At 26.9% G+C, this 21,756-nt stretch overlaps 1 protein-coding gene across 7 annotated transcripts; it reads left to right on the forward strand.

Moving 5' to 3' along the window:
* Positions 1-5,991: 5,991 nt before the first annotated feature.
* On the forward strand, positions 5,992-21,375 carry LOC122713344 (protein N-terminal asparagine amidohydrolase). 7 transcript variants are annotated; one of them, XM_043933704.1, is made up of 8 exons: positions 5,992-6,558; positions 11,508-11,639; positions 19,004-19,195; positions 19,560-19,625; positions 19,801-19,983; positions 20,058-20,266; positions 20,491-20,614; positions 20,752-21,375. In XM_043933704.1, exons 3-8 carry the CDS (start codon positions 19,009-19,011, stop codon positions 20,781-20,783), a joined length of 801 nt encoding a protein of 266 aa, XP_043789639.1. In that variant the 5' UTR covers positions 5,992-6,558; positions 11,508-11,639; positions 19,004-19,008; the 3' UTR covers positions 20,784-21,375. The 7 variants fall into 7 exon arrangements, with proteins under 7 accessions (XP_043789639.1, XP_043789633.1, XP_043789634.1 ...); XM_043933698.1 differs by having other exon boundaries at positions 5,993-6,558; positions 20,453-20,614; XM_043933699.1 differs by having other exon boundaries at positions 5,993-6,558; positions 19,008-19,195; positions 20,453-20,614.
* Positions 21,376-21,756: the final 381 nt, after the last annotated feature.

The raw sequence follows: 21,756 nt of genomic DNA on the forward strand, positions 1-21,756 counted from the left end.
CTCCTTCTTTAATTTTCTCTTCGTCTATGATCTCTCATCTTTCTTTTTTATTACTTTCTTTCAACTAATTGTCATTATCTCTTTCTTTAATACGATTGTTATTTGTCAGCGTGATTAAAAAATTATATTATTATTTTTCGTATAAAATTTTTCGAAAAAAAAATTCACAGCTCTTACAATTCTTTCGGCTTCGATATACACTTTCTTAGTAATATTTATAATTTTTAATGAAACATTTGTTCATTTCATCCAATATAGACGAATCTATGACGAATCATTTTCACCATCTTTGACATCTTCGTACTATATCCATCTTTGTACTACATCCGTAACACGATGATTTTTTTGCATTAGACTACAAACTGTAGACTCTATTTTTTCTCTACATCTTTTCTATCTCTCATTCTCTATTATGATATTTAATTTCTTCGGGTCTTAATTATTCTTATTTTTCATTTTTTTGTCCGCTCATTCAACAAACAATAACGAATAGATCACTAACGAAAAAATCTCTTTCTCTTTCTCTTTTTTCCTCGCTTCTTGCTTCCTTCCCTCTCTTCCTCTCTTCCTCTCTCTCTCTCTCTCTCTCTCTTTCTCGTTTTCGTTTATTCGTTGAACACGTATATGATAACACGTATCAAATCAACTATGTTAACCATATTTAATACGAATGAAAAGATCATTCTTTTTTTATATTTAAATCTATACGTATATATAAATATACGTTTGTCAAGATTTTGTATGTATATATAATTGTTAATAGATAAATCTTCAATACGCGATCAATTGTATTCGATCTTTTTTGTATCGATCAAATTTTCTATTCTTTATCTTTCTTTATTAAGTCTAATTTGGTATCGTTTGCCGTTAATAACAATAAAACTTTGATCAGTGTTATTAGGATATTAGTTGATTATATACATATTCCACTATTTATATTCTTAAAGTATTCGATTAAATGTTTCTTTGGTAATACATATTTTTTTTTGGTAATAAATTCCAATGTGATCGATACATTATTAGTATTTTATTACGAATTATCTCTGATGTTATTCGTAATACCCATGCGCGATCCTCAATTTTCTAATAAACGCAATCTTCTTCGTTCGGAATACTTTCAAAACAGAATTTTGACAAAATTCATAGTTCAATTTGTTTGCTAATGTATTTTTATATTTTTCGCTTGCACGTTTCGAATTCATCGTATCATCATTATTTCAAAGCGTCATAATTTTCTCTTTAAGAAGTAAGTCTTCTTTTCTTGACTAGATCGTATGTATGTTAACTTTGTGTGAATCAGAGTATTGTTTGATTTTTTGCAATTCTCTGTCTTTCGCTTGTTTTCCTTTTATTTCGCAATCACAAATAAAGATATATATTTGTATATCAATACAAATAATTTCTTTCCGTTCCGATTAGTGAATTGTGTTAGTAGTCTTAGACCTCTCCCCTTTGAATTGTTCCCTTGATTAGCACGAAAAGCGAAGAACCCTCCACCATCTGAAAGAAATCAAGAGAAATACCCTTGGTATTTCTTTACTATCTGGTATTAATGTAATTTAAAATAACTATCAATCATTATCGATGAATTTTTTTTTTTTATTTTTTCATGTATCATCGATTAATATCAATCTCTACTTTCCAGCTGTCTTTACTTTTAATTTTCTATTAATTAATAATAATTTATCGAATATGAATCATTGTAATCGGATAACTTGTTTCTATTATCTATTTATCAATTATCATTTTAAATAATTGATTACATTAGTCGTATAGATTAATCAAGGAAACTAATTAAAGAGATAGCTTGTTTCATGTTGCTCGAATTAAAACCGAATTGAACCAATGGTTCAACTTCGTACCATTTCTCATGATTCTTGTTTAAATTAATTTTTTGATGTTTCATAAGTACACAAATAATAGCTCGTACACTCGTATATTCATGAATATAAAGATGCTTACTATAGAACTCCTGCTCTTGTTTCATCGCGACGTGACACATGCTTATGCGCCGCATTGAACTTCCCAGTCTGGAAAGAGAGACGGTTCATACATACGTATACACGTATCGCGAGATTTCGTCGCTTAACCGATGCGAATCTCTTGTTTGTTCACATTCTGCTCAAGTCCGAGAATAGGATATCTAAACGAGTTCAAAGTTTTCTTTATAACAGTATCTCACTTTCTACTCACCATGTATAATTGGGCTTGGAATTTTAATTAACACTGCAAGAAGGAAGCTTCTTTGCGAAGCGTCCGCTCAATCCTACTCTTGTATCGCCATCTTCAAATCACATTTGACTCTGTCGGTGATATTGACAAAAGCTGAATAGAAGGGCGAAACAATTCCAATGAAATATTGTACCATATTTTTCCAATAGATGGCGCGCAAGACTCGAACAAATTAATATATACATTTTTATATACACATATATGAATAAATATATTAGTTTATAAAATATATATATGTATAAATTTACATATTTATTGTACATTTATTATATAAATTATATAAATAATTTATTATATAATATATGTATTACAAATATTTATATATTTAATTAAACGCTAATAAATCTTTATATCTAATTTATTTTTACGAAATAATATTTTTTAAAATTAAAACTCAAATTGTCTCATTTAGGATTTTTTTATTGTTTTTTTAAAAAATATTTTTAAAAAGTGAATACAATGAACAAAAACAAAAAGAAATTTAAATGTATATAAAAAAGTATATATGTGAAAAAGATCAATATACATATTTTTATATATATATTCTTTTATATATTATATAATCAATAGTAAATATTTTTTGATTTACATTTAACGAATTATAATATCACGAACAAGTCATCTGTGATATTGAACGAAAAGATACCACAGACGAAGTATAGGATAGACGTGACATGCTATGCTTTTTTGTGTCTTAAGAATTCGGGAGTCACTTGATCTTTTACCATTTTCGTGTCACATGCGACGTTATCGATATAGAAAACAATTAATAGTGGTTAGAATTAAAATCTAAATTTTATAAAAACTATAAATAAAATTATAAATAAAAATAAGAATCAAAACATTTGATGACAAAATATAAATTTATATTTCTCGATTTATTTATCCTTCTACTGTAATGTGTATAATTTAAATGATTAAATGAAACAATTAATTCTGAGTAAAAATAATATACTCTTAAATTTTTTCGGTTTTATCGGGTTTTTTAACATATGTAAACAAATTTTTAAATATACTATTAATACAATAAAATTAATTTTTTTCTTTTATTCATGAAGATTAAATAATATATTTTAATACAAAAAATTACTTTCAATACAAATAATTACAAAGAAAAATTAAAAAGAAAATATCATTTAATAATTTTTATATGAAATATTATTAAAAATATGGAAAAATATTATATTATTTTTTCATATTGTATTAATTTATTTTATAATTTTGATGGAACATNATATATATGTATATTTTTTTATTTTTTTAATATATCGATTAAATTTTAGAAGATCAATTTTAATTTTAAACGTTTAACTTCTCTAATTTGGATAATTTTTATACTAAATTAATTATAATAATCTATTTTTATTATCTTTTTAATCAATCTATCTTTATAAAAATTCTTTGTATAGAAATCTACAGTTAAAATATATATATACATATCAATTATAGTTCAATTTTCGCGCGGCTAAAGATAGAACCACTGCAACCAATTAGAAAGCCGTTGAGACTTAGGAGCGAGACGAATCAGTGTACATTATAATGCGCATGGCATCAATCTACAATTGAATCGTGGTAACAGTTGTGTTTCATTTGCAAAGATGCATAATAATATAAAATTTTTATTGATAGCATATTTATTAAAATTTGTATAATCAATTGTGCTTGTTTAATCATTATTATATCAGAATTAAATATGATAGATTATCGTTTAATTGGAGCTTTGAAGATGTAATATTTTTTCCACACATGTTTGCACATATGTCAATTAAGAAATAATCCTATAATTTTTATTCAAATGTGGTAAGATTATTTTATTTATTCATTTCAGAAATATAATAATCAATTATAAAATTCTTTTTATCTTTTTGCAGAGATGAAAGTAGCTAGATAATTCACATCGATTAACGTATTATACATATTTCTCATATATTTTTCTAGATATCATCCATCCATATATTCAATTCATGTGTCATTTCTGTATTTATTTTGATTTTACGCTCATGGTCAGCGTTATGTCATATTCGACATATTTCGATTTATTGAATTATTGAATATTTGTCTCTCCTTAATTTGTAATTCGATGCATCGAAATCTTTATACGAAATTCGTGACGATTAAACATTTTGCTTCAGATATGTGATTATTGTAATATTTATTTTAATTGTTCAATATTTTTAATTTGTATAATTTGTGATAATTATTTTTTTATTTTGTATGCTAGTATTTCATTAATACGCATTTGTTCGATTATTTATATGTATAATATAATTTTAATTGATAATTTCTTAAATAATAATTTATTATGTTTTTTGATCGTAAGGAATCATTATGGGCTAAAAAATAAATTTTTAAAATAGAATTTTTATTCCTCAATTTTATATAATAATATTTTATTAAAATTTAAATCTAAATTCTTATCGTGATATTTGTAAATATTAATGTTTCATTTTTTTGTTACAGCTATTTCTCAATTTCCGTGACTTCCCATGATCATCTACGATGGCAATGCAGTTTCTTCGCAACTATGGTGAGTCGTATGCATTTTGATTCCTCCCATTATTTAATTATAACGTAAGACGAAAGATCCAAATGTGATTATATGCGTAGAATTTTGCATGAACATTTGCACTATATAGTTAAATCTAAATATCATTTCACTATATAGTTAATATCAGTGATACAATTATATATTTTATAAGAAATAATATCAGTTTTTAATTGCTTGCGAGCACGATTATATTTTTAGTAAATAATAAAAATTTTGTTAAAATAATAATGTAATGTATATAGTATTATAAAAAAGTAAAATAAAGTAATTGAATGAAATGTGTGAACACAGATTTTTAGCTTGAATTTTAAGTAATTCAATTTTGTGTACGTAGTTAGATTATTACCTTGCTAGATGGCGTCTGATTTTTTTTAGAGATTGATCAATTTCAAAACACATGACACAAAATATCTTACATTTATTTTGTTTCTCGTATTTTATTATTATGTAGTCATTAGTAAATATTTATTAATTATGTATTTAGCGAATCATTATATTATAAATGAATGCAATCATTTGTGATATTGAGCGAAAAAATATCATAAAGGATATATCAATGCCGTTAGTCGATATAATAGATTCCTTAACAATATTTTCATTAGCACATTTAAATACGTAAATACGAGTGTATATAATTGGATATCATTATTGTTAATATATAACGAAAGTAATGATTATACAAATTAAATTATTTTATTATTATTTCTTTTTTTTTTTTTGCTATTCTATTGAATTTTATAAAAATCTATCTATTAGAAAATTTTATGAATGCTTTTCGATAATTATGATAAGAATTTATAATGATTATTTATTGAATTTTATGATTTTAATTTATAGAAAATAATATATAAGTAAATATTAAAATAAATTCATATATATATATATATATATATATATATAAATATTCGTATAATGTTTCGTAGTGATTTCTTTTATTCGTTTAAGCAGCTTATAAATAAATTTATATTAATTTCCATTTATATTAAAAATATATATATATATATATATATATTTATGTGCTTACATTTTATACTTATCTTGTTCATTGACAAAAGAAATTTGACGATATAACATAAATAATGACGAACGGAATTTGTAAACGCGAATGTGCGCCATTGTTGCCGCGAAAGTCGAAGAATGACGGAAATAGACGAAGTTGAATTGTAGAAGATGACGAAGTCGAGTACAGACGCGAGTGCCAGTGCGGACGATACAGACATTGTGCGAACAAGTGTAATGAAACAGAGAACGTGGTGTTTGCGACGTATTTTAAATTTTGTTAAATTTTTACTTAATTATCACTCGAAACGTTCTACTCTCTCTCTCTCTTTGGACTGTGTGAAAACGGTGACTTGTGTACTACGAGTTTACTTATATATCATTATATTTTTTTTATCTGTATTTTTACATTTTTTTTTCACGCCATTCTTTTGCGTGTCGTTCGGTCTTACATCTCGGCCGATTCTGATTCGATTATCACGTTATTGCGTGTGTTCGATAATATCTTGTGTTCTTTTATGTGAATGATAATAACGATAGCGATACAAGCTGAGAAAGTAATAGTAACGGTGATGGTAACGGTGGCGGTATGATCACTGACGTTTCGTTTTGGATCGAGTACGTCGCGTGTGTATACCACCAGTTGCCTGTTGCATAACTACGATTTTACGATAGGCATCTTCTTCTTGTCTCGTTCGACATTCCACTGGACAACGAATTCATCAATTAACAAAGTCAGATGTGTTTCGTTTTGTGATTAGCTATTTTATTATAACGAGGTGAGTGTTGATGTTTACATCAATTATTCTAATCGATTTAATATCGATATCTTTAAATTAAGTTTATTGTTATAATATGTTTGAATTATCTAATATATAATTCATTTTGTTTTTAGTTGTTTTCTGGTATCTATTAGTTTGATATATATGATATAGATATTATATTATATAAACATAATTTATTATTAAATATAATATGTATGATATATTCATAAATCTCGAATTTCTGACGATAATTCTCGATTCAATATATCATCTAATTGTTCCTACATTTATATATGTATTCTTAAATTTAAATTGTAAATCGAATGTGAAGTCAATATGTTTATAAGTGAATTTTTACAATTTTCATCTTATTATTTGTAAATGAATAAAATGAATATAATGAATTACTCAATATAGAATATGAGAATAGAAGAATGTTTGCAAATATATCATTTAAACCTGTTGATATATTTTTGTAAGATTAAAAAAAAAAAAAAAAAAAAAAAAAAAGGAAAAAAAGAAAGAAAGGAACAAAGATTATCGAGTAGAATTTTTTCATTATTATTCACGATTTAGTAAAAAAAATTGAAATTGGATGGAATGAATTTCTGAATAAATACTTTCATTCTCTATTTTTTGTATTCATTGCGAAATATACAAAGTAATATTATGAAAGTGATATCAAATTGAAAAGTTGTATTACATATTTATATGCATATACGTATGAAGAAAAATTGCGTCGTAGAACAACTTGCACAATTTACAAATAACGTGTGCGATCGAATCCGAACATTATAAATATATACATATGTATGCATATGTAAATAAAATCGTTTTGTGATTAAATACTATATATATTTATATAATAATTTTTTTCATTTATTTATTTCTGTACTTTTCTAATTTCGCATTTTTAACATTACTTTCCGTTTATTTATTGATTTAATTCATATTTTCAATATATAATCATTGCAGATTAATTAATCAAAGAAAGGAATATATTTAATTGTATTTAGAAAATATAATTGACTATTAGAAAATTTCCAATCCATTTTAAATATTTTAAAATGTTTTTAAAGTTGAAAGAAAGAAATTAAAAAAAATAAATTAAAAATTGTGAAGTGTTATTCTTGAAATGATGATGAAATTTTATTAACGATAAAACTAACGCGATATAAGCAATATATTAAAATAATATATAAATATATATTTATACAAATTTATATATTTTTGCACATACATATATACATATATTGCATTATTAATTATAATAGTGAAATTTATTTGTAATTAGAATTCTATTATGAAAAAATGCTCGATATATAAATAAATATCGAAATAAATTGGCGAAATAACGATTAACGATTGAGAATCACTGTTTGTATGAGCTTCATTAATCTGACCATGGTCGCTGGATCTTCGGGACTGTATCTTGTTGTCTACGTGTGCTCGGTATCGTGTAATTTTTTATATCATGTGCGTAATATAATATACTTATATTTAGGTGTAGTTATTCAATATATATATATATATATATATATATATATATATATATATACATACATACATACATACATACATACATACATACATACATACATTATTGCCTCATGGATTTATATGTCAGATTTTTCTATTCGTTTTAAATATTTTCAATTAATAATAGAATTATCAATTTTTTGATAAAAGAAAAGAATTTTTTCAAAAGAAAAAGAAATGACACGATTAGACCATTTTGATTGTAATCAATGCAATCAAAGAATTTTTAATCCATTCAAATGAAAGAATAAATTAGTTTATTATAAAATGAAAGAAGTAAAACTGAAAGACAAAAAAAAGGAATATGAACAATTTTTAAGGAATAAGAATAAGGATAATAATAGCCGCGGTGATGATGGTAAATATACGAATCTCTCGACACTTGAAATTCTCGTAAGTCACCAGCTAAACTGAGTTAAGACGCTTTTAAGACCAGTAAAGGGTGTTAACCTTACTCTTCCGTTAGTTGATCGGTGACAGCTACTTGGTATCCAATATTATATGCCTATCATTTTCCCTAAAATTTCAATTTTACGAGCGGTTTGATTTTCTATGTTATTATGCATATCTTTGTGAATTAAATTTTTTATATTTAAAAAAAAATTATAAACAAGTAATCGCCAATGATTATAATACAATTTCTTTTTTTTATAATTTTTATCGATATTTATTTTAGTTCGATGGAATATCTTTGAAATTTGAATGATTCATTAAATGTTACATTAAAAAATATTATTTATTAATTAAATAAAAATCATACAAAAATTGGAATTTTTAAATTTATTGATTTAAAACAAAAGTTTCTGTATGCAAAGATAATATTATTAATTTATTTTTGTGATATATGATATTTTTATGATATATGAAATAGAATTCAAGTTTATTATAATATTTCTTTATCCCATATTATATATATATATTTATAAATATATATATATAATGTTATGATATAGAACAAACTAATATTTTGGTATAGAATTACATAATTTTGTTTACACTTTTTTATTACAATTAAATTTTTGCTCCATTACATTTTTATGATCAGTGTGCATACATTCAGTGTTTATATTTATCATATATCATCATCATATATGCTATGATGCGTTTCATAGACGCATATATATCTAATAAAATAACGTACTCTTATATACATGCATATCGTTACAGCATTGCACCGGGAATAGATATAAATACGTATGTATATATTTCTGTGTATCTACGTATATGAACGGCATTAGTGTAGAAACACATAGATAAATGGATATGTGCGTGTGCGCAGAGGGTAAAGAAGGTGTGTAGAGAGACCTGGCAACCGAACTCCCCATGGGGTCTACATAAATCAGAAACTCTGGTTTAAACTTAGCTTGAAGTATGATAGTAGAAATTTAGTTTCGAAAATAATTTTCTCTCTTTGAGGTTTACAAGAACATATGGTTCGTATATCGTTTTGAAAATATCAAAAAAAAGTTGATAGAAAAAATTACTGTTACATCATATTTTAATTGAATCGTATATAGATTTTCAATGCTTTGATTTTTTGAGCTATGAACGACTACAAGAAAAAAAATGTGTGACATATTAGCCTTATAAGTTTGATTATTATTTATTATTAATTTAAAAAGATCAATACGAAAAAGATGAAAAATTACGAAAATTTAAAATATAAAATATTTAAGAAAGAATCGATTCATATCCGATTATCTCTAAATTAAAAATATAGACGCACACATAAGAGCATATAAATGCAATAAATAAAAAATATATAGAGAAGAAAAATAATTGTTTCATTTTTATTCCAACTTATGAATAATAAGACTTTCGATTTCAATTTATCAGAAAACTATATATAACCGTTGTATTCATGTGAAAGTGGTGAAACGAAACGAAACGAAACAAAACGAAACAAAACGAAAAGAAAGAAAACGAGTAAAAAGAGAAAAGAGTAGTCGTGAAAAGAAAAGAAGAGAGGAGGACCCGGAAGGACAGCTCACCTTCCGCGAATCCACTAGGCCACTGACTCTCGTCTTCTGTTGCATAACGAGTCCATCTCTCCGATGTGTTGGAATACATCTTGGAGAGATGCGACTTGAGAGTCACTGGACCATGTACCGGTTGTTCCACTCGAGGAATGCGGACTAGCTTGGTGTGGTGTGTGTAAGTGCACATGTACGTTCGTGTCCGCATCCAAGCCGTATCCTATCCGTATTCCTTCCATTTATACTCCTACTACTTACCTATGTATATATATACATACGAGGATTAAATGCATATAACCACGCATCCTTTCAAAAATGATTCTACAATTATTATTGTCATTATCTTTTAGAATATTAAAAGAAATTATTCGAAAATTTTGAAAATAATATATAACGACAATTTTTGTTCTGGTATTATTTTTATATCGGTATTATTTTTATATCGGTAACTTTTCGTTATTTATAACGATCGATGATTCAATAATTTTGTATCGAACCAACAAGTTTCGCATATTTCGATTAAAGTTTACATACAAGTCGATTATACATTACATTATACATGATAAAATATATGGTGAGAAGGGGGAGGGGAGAGAAGAAAGAAAAATCAACTTCGTCATTCAACCAACATGTTATTCGATTAATATAAGCGAATACATTTATAAACAATCGAAGGAAGTAGTAACGCATAAATACATATGTAGAGAATCAGTTGGTTGCAGGCTTCTTGGACTACTGTATGTAAATTCAGTTTGCCACGATCTTTTTTTTCTTTTTACAAATTCCTAAAAAGAGAGAAAAAAAAAAAAATGAAGATAACATTATATATTATGTTTACATTTTTTTTTTTTTTTTTAATTTACATTCATCGAATGTTCTATATTCGTTTTCATATAGATTCGTTTATATTAACGAAAAATAAGTTTAATTTTAAATTTATATCCTAATTCATATAATTCATATAATCCAAGTGAATCAGAAATCAAAGCGAATTTATTTTTATAATATATATAAAGCAATTATAATATTGATTGAATAAAAATTGATTCGAATAAAAATTTAATCTATCGTTGCTCACAATTCATAAGTCATTTTAATTATTGAAACTTATTTTTGATTCTAATATTTCAAATATTGATCCGAAAAGCAAATCCGTTTAAATTGAAAAAATATATCGTTTAATTTTATCCAGATATATATATATATATATATATATATGGGGATGAATTTTTAATAAATTGAAACATTTTAAAAAAATTTTAAAGAATTTAAATATAATTTAATTAAATTCAAAAAATGAAAATGATTTTAATCGAAAAAATAATAAAAACACAAATAGTATATACGATTAGAAAATTTTCGTTTTTATCTCTGCGCGTCTATATAATATTATGTTAAATTTATTTTGTATATTTAATAAACAATTTCGTGCATTTCTTATTGTTGCAGAAAAAGTAGATAAAAATTGGAAGGAACAGGAAGAAAGAGGTGAAAGCAAAACTAAGAGGTGAGATATTCTTGGAAAATGGCGGCGGGAACGTGTCAATTGGCCTGAAGAAAAATTCAAAGAAAACGCAAAACGTGAGTAACGGAAAATATTTTTTTGTTAGAATTTCGCGTAATATTTTATTTTTCATAACGGAAGGAAAATTGAAAATTTATTAAATATATTTCATCAATTGTATTATTCGATGAGAGAACGGTAGATAATTTTTTTTTAATCAACGCGATTATGTTTCTATGAGAAAATAAATAACGTTCGTTATTGGAAGAAAACGAAGTATCTCCTTCAAAGGAGTAACGAGAAACGATCAAGATTTTGAAAAGAGGGAATTTAAAATATCGATAATGATATCGATATCCTCGAATATTCTACGGTTATATTTGATAATTGTTGATGATTTTATGCGTGATTCCCATGAATGAGCGTTGCTAAATCTTTTTTTTATTTAAGCAATATTTATCCAATTACGATAACTTATGCGCTATTCATTATCTAACCGCGATAATTATGCGTGTTAACGTTTCGATGACCAAAAAGTAGGAAAAATCATAAATTCAATAATTTTGGCTATGAAAGACGAACGAGTTATTCTTTTTTTCGCTATAAAAATTGAATTCAACATGATTTTATCAATCCGATCAAATTTATTTCGATTCGATTCGATTATTTTAAAGAGAAATGGTAAAAATATATATATAAGAAACGAATCTAGGAATTCGATCTATTATCAATTTCTTTATTATTTATCAATTTCTGTTTCTTTTTTGCTTCATTCGTTATTTCGTTTACTCTTTTTTTTTTTTTTTTTAATGACTTATATCATTTGGTATCGTATAATCTTAGAACTATATCTCGAAATATAATTCGCATATCAGATTGGAAAGAAGCAACATCGTGCAATTATTTCATCAATAATTCGATTCCATTCAAACGATCGTAATTTATTTTTTTTATATTCTTTCGAATATTTTCGATTCGTAATGAATTCTCTATTTGGACTGAAATACTCCCGTTGTGTGTCTACTAATCTTATCTTAAAACGATTCGGTCGTTTATTTCTCGAACATCGTTATAATCTAAAAAAAAAAAGAGAAAAAAGTCAAACGCATAGAATCGCTTGGAATGGTAAGTAGTAATTATTCATGTCCACTGCATTTGTATAAAAACAGGCAAATCGATGAGCTAGTATGTCCTTTGCTCGGTTTCTGTCGATAACCTTTTTGATAAATTTTCTATTTTGGATTATATATACTCGTATACGTATATATGTACTAACATAGTAAATAACATGATATATTGAAAGAGAATTTGAATTGCCATCGAGAAATCTATCGTTAAAATGATAAAACTATAGTTTATCTGTAACGAAATTTTATGATATGATATATATGATACTCACGTGACTTAGTCGATAATATTGATGATTAAATATATAGTATATAAAAGAAGAAACGATAAAACATATTAAAATATAATAGAATGCGATCAAATGTAAAAAATATTCCGATATTAATAGTGATAAATAGAATGAATAGGACGAATTTTAAATGATCTTGTTTGATCGGAAATTCTATAATATGTGGTAAACGCGAATCGTAGCAATTGTTGTTGCGTAATCTGTGTGGTGAAATGAATAAGAAAGGGACATATCGTAAACGGATATGTTGATATAATCTTGGTCAAACGAAGAAAAATAATTGTCTCTAATCCGATAGGAAGGAATAAAGGAATTATCGTTATTGATTATTATATATAGTGTATTGGATCGCGATTAATTGTGCTATTTCACATTTCTCGGTAATAAAAATTCGATATTCCCTATCTTTTCTCGATAAATCTTAGATAATTATCAATCTTCGCGTGAGAGATAAAGATATAGATATACATAAAGGAGTTACGAAAATATCGATAGAGATAGAATTAGGAGAAAGTTACTTTTTGATTTGTGTTTTTTGATCGATCGATCGAACCGGTTGAAACCGGTTAGGACTAAATTATTAAATCCCAAGAAAGAGAAAAAAAGTTAAGATATTCAGTTTTCTTCTGTCCAATTTTCGAATTATTATGGAGCACAAATTAGATATTAGAATCAATTCCATGAATAATAAAACATATTGCTAAATAATATCGACCTCTTTTTTTCATCTCGTTATCACGCGGAACGCGATTCGATTGCATTACTTGATTTCTCGTTTTGCTTCCTCCTTATTTCACGTAAACAATTCCCTGTTTGTAATAATAATTTATCATTTTACTCGTGACATATGCAATCGAACCGACGAGACGATGGCGGCGTGAAATTTTCCATTGGTCTTTCGCGCTGTCCTCGCTTGTCCGATCTTGAAATAGTATATTATGGTATATGTTCTCTTAGATAAATTATTAATATATATATATATAAAATAACGATAATATATTTTTATATTAAATCTGTCGCTTTTTTTTTTTTAACTTTCTCCTACGATATAGCAACGTTAATACGCAACTTGTTATTATAAAAGTAAGCATAAACGCGATATATTTGTGACATCTTATCTTATAAATAAATTCTTTGTAATAAAAAATATATATTGGAAATATATCTAAAAATCTAATATGCATTTATTTAATAATATGTCAAATCTGCGATTATTACCTGACAACATTTAAGTATACGTATTCGATCAATTTTTATGGAATATGAAATAGGAAAAAAGATATATTTTATTTTATTTTTTTTTATATTTCTCGAATGCGACAAATTTCAATTAGATTGGCATCATTGAATTGAATTGGTCAATCTAAGATATCTCGTTTCTTTTCAGATTCTGCAATGTACAAATGCAGCTTTTTTGCTCGAGAGTCATTGTTTTCTCGAAATGTTTTCTGGTTAAACCATATTAAACCACATTCGCAATGTTTCGCATTCTCTTTTTTGCAAAAACAGCTTGTCCTTTATGCAAGAAAAGAATTAAAGTTTTTAAAAGAAAAGTTATAAAACTTTTTTTATCATAATCAGCTTGGAATCTCGATTAAGGAGATCATCGACAATTGTATTTGTATTCTTCGTTATACCGATTTGTTGACGAATTTGCGAGACTTTGTGTAAATATCTTGCTCTGCATCTCTAACATATTCATTCTTGATCCTTTCGGGTGAAGGACGGATCGCAAAAAGAGCGATTCAAAACATTTGGCGTATATGGCGTCATTTATCTCAAAATGATTTGTATTTTTCAATGATAGAAGCGATATTAATAATAAGAAGATTTGGTATTTATTATATTGGAAGTTGCGTATCAGAAAATACTTGGTATATTTATATTAACACAATCTTTGAATTCGATAAATTAGATATCACATTCACGCTCTTATGGTACAGATTGCGGAACAAATATTATACAAATATATAAGTTATGTGAATCTCGAAAGTTATTAATCGTCATATTATTTCGAGATTCGAGATTATCTAACGAGATATATATCTATATGTGATGAGGATGCTGTTAACGATAAATAAAAATTGATTATTTAATTAAATCGATTAATTATACGTTAATTTTGAGACGAGTTGTAGAAAAATTTTTTCTCTTCGATAGATTATTAACCACGAGATATCGTTTGTTGTGAAAAAAATATAATATAAAAAATAATTAAAATGCTTTGATGTTTCGTAGAGACAAAAAGAATCTCGATTAAAAGGATATTTGAATGATAGATGATTTGAATGATGAAAAATAAAAGTGGAAAGAAAAAAAATGTTCGAATGAAAAATATTTGTTTCGCTAGGAACAAAGTGGTGCACATTATATATTTACTTGGCAAAGTTTTCCAATAAAATCACTAATCATTGGAATACTAGAGAAAAAAGTAATTCGAGAAAAAGGGTATTGTTAAAATAACTGTAGTCCTTTGCACATTTAAATAAATAATTGTAAATAATTGTGTGCCCGTTTCTAAGCTATGTAATTACACACATGTGCGCGCGCGTATATATACATATATACATATAAGGGATATATATATGTAATATAACGCGAGTATAACTACATAGTTGCGTGCATTCTGCAAGTAATTGGTATATTATATAAAAAAAGAAAGATGAAGAAGTTTCTGCCAATATTTCGAAATTGTATGTCTTGGAAAAGAGCAAGGATATATTATATCGATGATAAGAGAGGTTTGATTCGAGGAAATTTGCTGATCAAAATTTTTTTAAATCTTATTAAAATTTTATTTCGTTTTGTCTGAACTTTTTCAATATTTTTCAATATCTTTGTTTACATTAATTATATCGATTATTTAATTTATTTTTATCTTTATATTTCTATTTTCTCTTTTTATCTTCTATCTTTTTATCTTTATATATCTATATAATTTCTTAATAAATATTTTTTATGATGTCATTATATTTTTATTCATCATACTTTTAAAATAGATCCGTAAAACGTAGATATCGATATGTGATATTTATTTACTTTTGCATTTTTTTGATCACTTTTAATTTGTTTTTAATTTAAATTGAATGTATAAATGCCGTGCATAAATTGAACAAAATATCTTAGTGAAGAATTTTTAGTCGATTATGAAGCATTGAAAAACCATTGAATGTTGCACCGCATTCTGGGTCTAAAATGCACATAGCCTCTCTACGAAAGACCAATAATTAAGGTAATGGCTACTTTTCAAGTGGATTTCCGTGTGGCTCGATCTGTGCAGTCAGCTAGCCGATCAAACAACCGACCAACCAACCAACCAACCAACCAACCAACCAACCAACCAATCGTCTAACCTCTCCCGATTATGGTCACGAACAACCAAGATGTTTCGCTTCGTCTCTTTCTTCATCTCTTTATTTCTCTCTCTTCCTTTCATCTCTTATCTCTATTCTCTTTCAAATCTTTTCATTTTCTTTCGACTCTTTTCTTTTTCACTTTTAATTTATTTCTTCTTTTCTTTCTTCCGATATTTCGATATGATTTTCATTTTCCACTTGTCCGAACATATGAATCTTCTAACTCTTATGAAAGATGCGAAAGATCGTAATAAATTTTATTTTATTAATTATTATCCTATACACACACACACACACAATATAATATATATTTAAATATAAATATATATACTGTTGTTTTATATTTTGGCGAAATCAATTTTTTATTTCGATTGATGATAAACCGTGAGCAAATTTCGGAAAAATCGAATAAAAAAAACAAAGAAAGAAGAATAATGAAAGATAAAGACTATTGATTTTAACGAAAAAAAAAATGTATATATTGGATTTTCATAGAGATTCAACAAAGAATATATTCCATTAGAAATAGAAAAGATATTATCGAATTAACCAACGATTCGTACTAATAATTAAACTTTATTATTTTTTAATTAGTGATATTATCTTTAATATTGTAGGATATACATGTTTCATTTGTGAAAAAGAGAGAATAATTAGAAAATTTTCATCAAAAGAAGATAAACTAGTTAAGTTTATTGATTAATTGAAAATCATTATTAAGTCAAATTTATTTATTTGTTTCGAATTATATTTTAAATTATGATAAAAAATATTGTGAGTTTGGAATACCAATAGACAGTATATGTGTATATACGTAACGATTATTAGATAGTTGTCAGCTTCAAATCGATTGATAAATGAGAAAAAAGAAAAATTGAATCGTAAAGATTTTGATTTTAAAACAGGAAAAGTGGAAGGGGAGGTATATAACGAAGCAAACATGTTATTTTGTTATTGGTGAGTTTGTAGTGGTGGAAGACATTGACGCGGTGCGGTGCGGTACGACGACTCGATATCTGATCGGTACCATCCACTTCAATTGGTCCCGACGGGATTTTAACCCATCCCACTACCAGAGTATGGATCGCACCGATCAACCAATCGCCACTTGAACCGATAATAGTGGCCATAATTAGCGCGATTTGTTAATGAGTTCATCCTAACCGCAACCGCGATGATTGAATGAAACGTTGTCGTGAATGCTTAGTCGTAGTCGTGTGCTTAATTTCGGATCGATGTTCTTTCGAATCTTCTATTTTACCATTGAATCGCGATTGATTTTTCTTGTCGTATAGATATTGTGCATTCATCGAAATTTAAAAAAAAAACGTGAAAATATTACTCTGGTATTATATAATATATATATTATATATTATATATTATATATATATATATATATATATATATATATATATATATATATATAACCAAACAGTTGGATCAAAAAACGCTTTTCTTTCACTTTGTGCATCGCTGTTTTTTTTTCTTTTTTTTTTTTTTACAAATTCCGTTGTCATCCGATTTCGTGAAACAATATTTTTACATTTTAGCTTTTTATCTTTTTGTTTTATTTAGTAGTACAATAATATAGTTTCATCCACGATTTATATGAATCAAATTTATATTTCTATTTCTCGTAATCGCATCGTTTCTTACGTTATCTCAAAGATGGAAATATTTATATATATTTAGAGTTATTTTTTTCTCGAGTCTTTTTCCTTATATCGAAAATATACTGTAATATATATATATTGTTAATAACTTTGTTAATTTTATTTTCTCGAAAGGAATAATTTCGGCAAGAAATTTCTCTTCTTTCCTATTTATTTCCTATTTCGTTGGTTTTTCAATGTATAATAATTTTAGAGAGAAAGAAAAATACTGATAAAATTAATCGAGTTTGATTAAAAAATTGGAACGAATCGAAACAATTTGATAGAAATCTCGTAAGAGAAGAGTAGCGACCGGGGTGCGGCTTGAGAAAGTTTCATTCTAGTTTCATTTCTCGGTTTGTTAGTAATCTCGTTAAACAAACGAAAGGTTAAACGCAGAATGTCATTCGAGCGAATGACCTTAACCTTTCGAATAAGTTGGAAGGAAAGACTGACTAGCTGGTTGACTGGTTGGCTCGTTGGCTGACTGATTGGCACGGTTGTCCCGAGGTTTTATCGTTAACACGATTAACGCAAACGACGGAGTCCGAGTGCCAACAATGCTTGCCGCTGATCTTCGATCTCTCGATCTTACAACCAACTTTGACGTAATGTTTTTTCGATCGTATGATTATACGTATAGATGGTATAACAAAAATATTTTTTATTACGAACAATACGATGATAATAACAATGAGGAGATGAGATGTTTTTGAGAAGAAATTTTATATCTTGCGTTTTTTTTTCTCTCGTTGAATTCGTATTTTTCATCGATCCGATATATGATACATTCGAATATCTGAATATGTTATATTAATATTCTTTTTATTTTTTATATGAAAATTTTCCTCGTAAAAATTTAAATCTCGCTCTTAAATACATTACCATTTTTATTGCGATTCACTACGATATTACGTATAATAATGTACCATATTTCTCTATTATTTATGTACCATTATGTACAAAACATATTTTCTAACGATATTTTGTTTGTTTGTTATGCGTTTCTTTATTAGACAGAATGGTGCTGGTAGTAAACGGAGTCCTGCAAGAGGACATACCAGTGGATAGCAGATCGTTATATGCAGCTCACCCGGTATATCGTGAAACTGCTGCGCAACTTCATTCGATGCCAGCAAAATTGGTGGGCCCAATGGGTCTTCTTTACGTACGTCAACGGGAAATGGCTGCTACTTTGCCACACGACAGTAAATATCAACTTTTCTTTTCTATAGCTAAATGTATATTCAATTCTTATATATTATATATATATATGTGTGTGTGTGTGTGTGTGTGTGTGTGTGTGTAAATCGTCTATTTTTCTTTGCTTGTTTGTGACATAATGTAAAAGAAAGACAGAAATTTCTATTCTATAGATAATAATAAATTCTATAGAGAATAATTTTGTAATCGAATAATTGAATAATGAAAGTAGTTGAATAATTTTGAATTGATTTTGAAAATGATCGATAAGCAACGATATAAATTCACATTTCATTTCGAATTTTATAAATCGAATCTATAATATAGATAATATTCGTTCAATTTTCCCTTTTTTTATTTCTATTTCAGAAAATGTGAGCATTATTGGTTCGGATGATATGACCACTTGTATCATTGTTGTTGTAAGGCATTCCGGTAAGTTATAATATAAAATTGATTAGTTGTGTTATCGTCATCATGATTAAAAATAACAGCTTGAGATTTTTTTTTTTTTTTTTTTTTTGATTTATAAAAATGAAAATTAATGGCTAATGAATTGATATATTATGTGTACACGTACGTTTAAACAGTTTGATTATTAACCCGTTAGGATCGGGTGCCGCTGCATTGGCGCATCTCGACGGAGCTGGTACAGAAGATGCAGCGGCAGCGATGATTCAAAGGGTAACGGAACTTGCCATTGGATTTCCAGAGGGTCGTCTAGAACTACAACTGGTCGGTGGCTATTCCGATCCCAGGAATTATTCCGAAGAATTGTTCTCCAATATTCTTTGTAAGTGTCCTCTTTCTCTCTATCCCGTTCGAATTTGATCAATTTACAAAAAATGCGTCATATTCTAATTCTAGCTGCATTTCACAAACAACCGGTAGAGATTGATCTAACTTTGTGTTGCGTGGGCGAATTGAACACTACGGTAAGAGGTGGAACTCATTGGCCGGTAATATACGGTATCGGTTTGAATGTAAAAACGGGTGAGATTTTTCCTGCTACCTTCCCCGATAAAGGTCCTGATCAAGCCCTAAGATGTGCTAGGCATTTAACCGGAGGTCAACAGGTAAGCGATGATTATCTTGAGAAAGAATCACGTTACATGTAAATGTGATGTCCTCTTTCAACTTATATTCTTCTCGCGATTAAACTATTAAATATAAAATATTAAATATAAACTTGGATAATAAAAAAATGAATTTTTTTTTAATATCGATAATTTTTTTGTAATATCGTTTATCTCGTATATTAGGTTCTAGATGTTTATGACTGTACCCTTGGTTTACTCAGAATCGGACCTTTCAACTACGATCCTTTGAGAGGAGTCGATCTTTGGTTAGCTCAATCCGATCAATTTATTCTGCAACATCTTTCAACCGCACCGGAAGTGGAACTTCCACATTTTGTATCACAGGTAACATGATATAATCTGTATTTTGTGATTGACGATCGAACGATCAATCGATTTTCTATTTAATTCTAATTCTTTCTATATTCTTATATTTTTATATTTTTAATCATGTTCACGCTTGTCAAAATAATTTGTCTTAGGTACGAGCAACGCTCAAATATATACAGGATAATCAATTTCCGGCAGTCACCGTCTTCCGTGACAATAGACCTCATTATTATCGTCGAGATGAAACCACCGGTGTTTGGCAACCCATACGATATTGATAATGACTGCCATTATACTCTTTAAAAAGGCTTGTATTAAAGTTGACGGAATTTTCCTAATTCTTCTCTAAAATTCATAAAATAAAATAAAACAAAACAAAATAAAATAAAATATAAAACAAAAATAAAATTTTATTACGAAAAATTATCGTAATAAAATGGATTGGCATGATATATATATATATATATATATATATTTTTGGCATTGCTCGTGAAATATTTGTTTCATCTTTATTATTTTCAAAGTAGAGATATTACATCGCTAAATGTGATATAACGCGCGCGTACGACTTATAATACGATTTCATTTTTTGCAATTGTTATATTTAACGATAAGATAGACAACGATATACAGATTTTACGATATTCGCGACTTATTTGTAAGAACGAGAAATGATAAAATCGAAAAAAGTTATGTCCATTTTTTTAGAATGATTATAATACTTATCTTTTAACTATTATTTTTAAGCACGGTAGTATAAAAATTTCTCTTCGATGGTTGTTGACTTTTATTTTTCAAATTTTTATCCCCTCCTTAAATATCTTTATATTATAGCAACACGAATTGTATTTATATAGAAGAAAAATCAACCAGATGTACTATTGTATATTTTAAATACGTATATATTCTTTGTTCTTTCTTCATCCTTTTAACCCGACATTGGTATACATATATCATCTTGATAATAATACGTGATGCATTGCAAAATTGAAATGTTCCGAAATGATTTATTCGTATCTTTCTATTTCGTGCATAAAAAATTACATAATTTTTCCTTTAAAATTTAAATTTGAAATTTATTTTAAAAATCTTAAAATTTATCTCTTTTTTTCTCTTTCGTACGAAATTGAAAGATTTGCGAACGTAACCAACATTCC

Source organism: Apis laboriosa, unplaced genomic scaffold (assembly GCF_014066325.1).
Source record: "Apis laboriosa isolate Shangri-la unplaced genomic scaffold, ASM1406632v1 scaffold23_cov150, whole genome shotgun sequence".
Lineage (NCBI taxonomy): Eukaryota > Metazoa > Arthropoda > Insecta > Hymenoptera > Apidae > Apis > Apis laboriosa.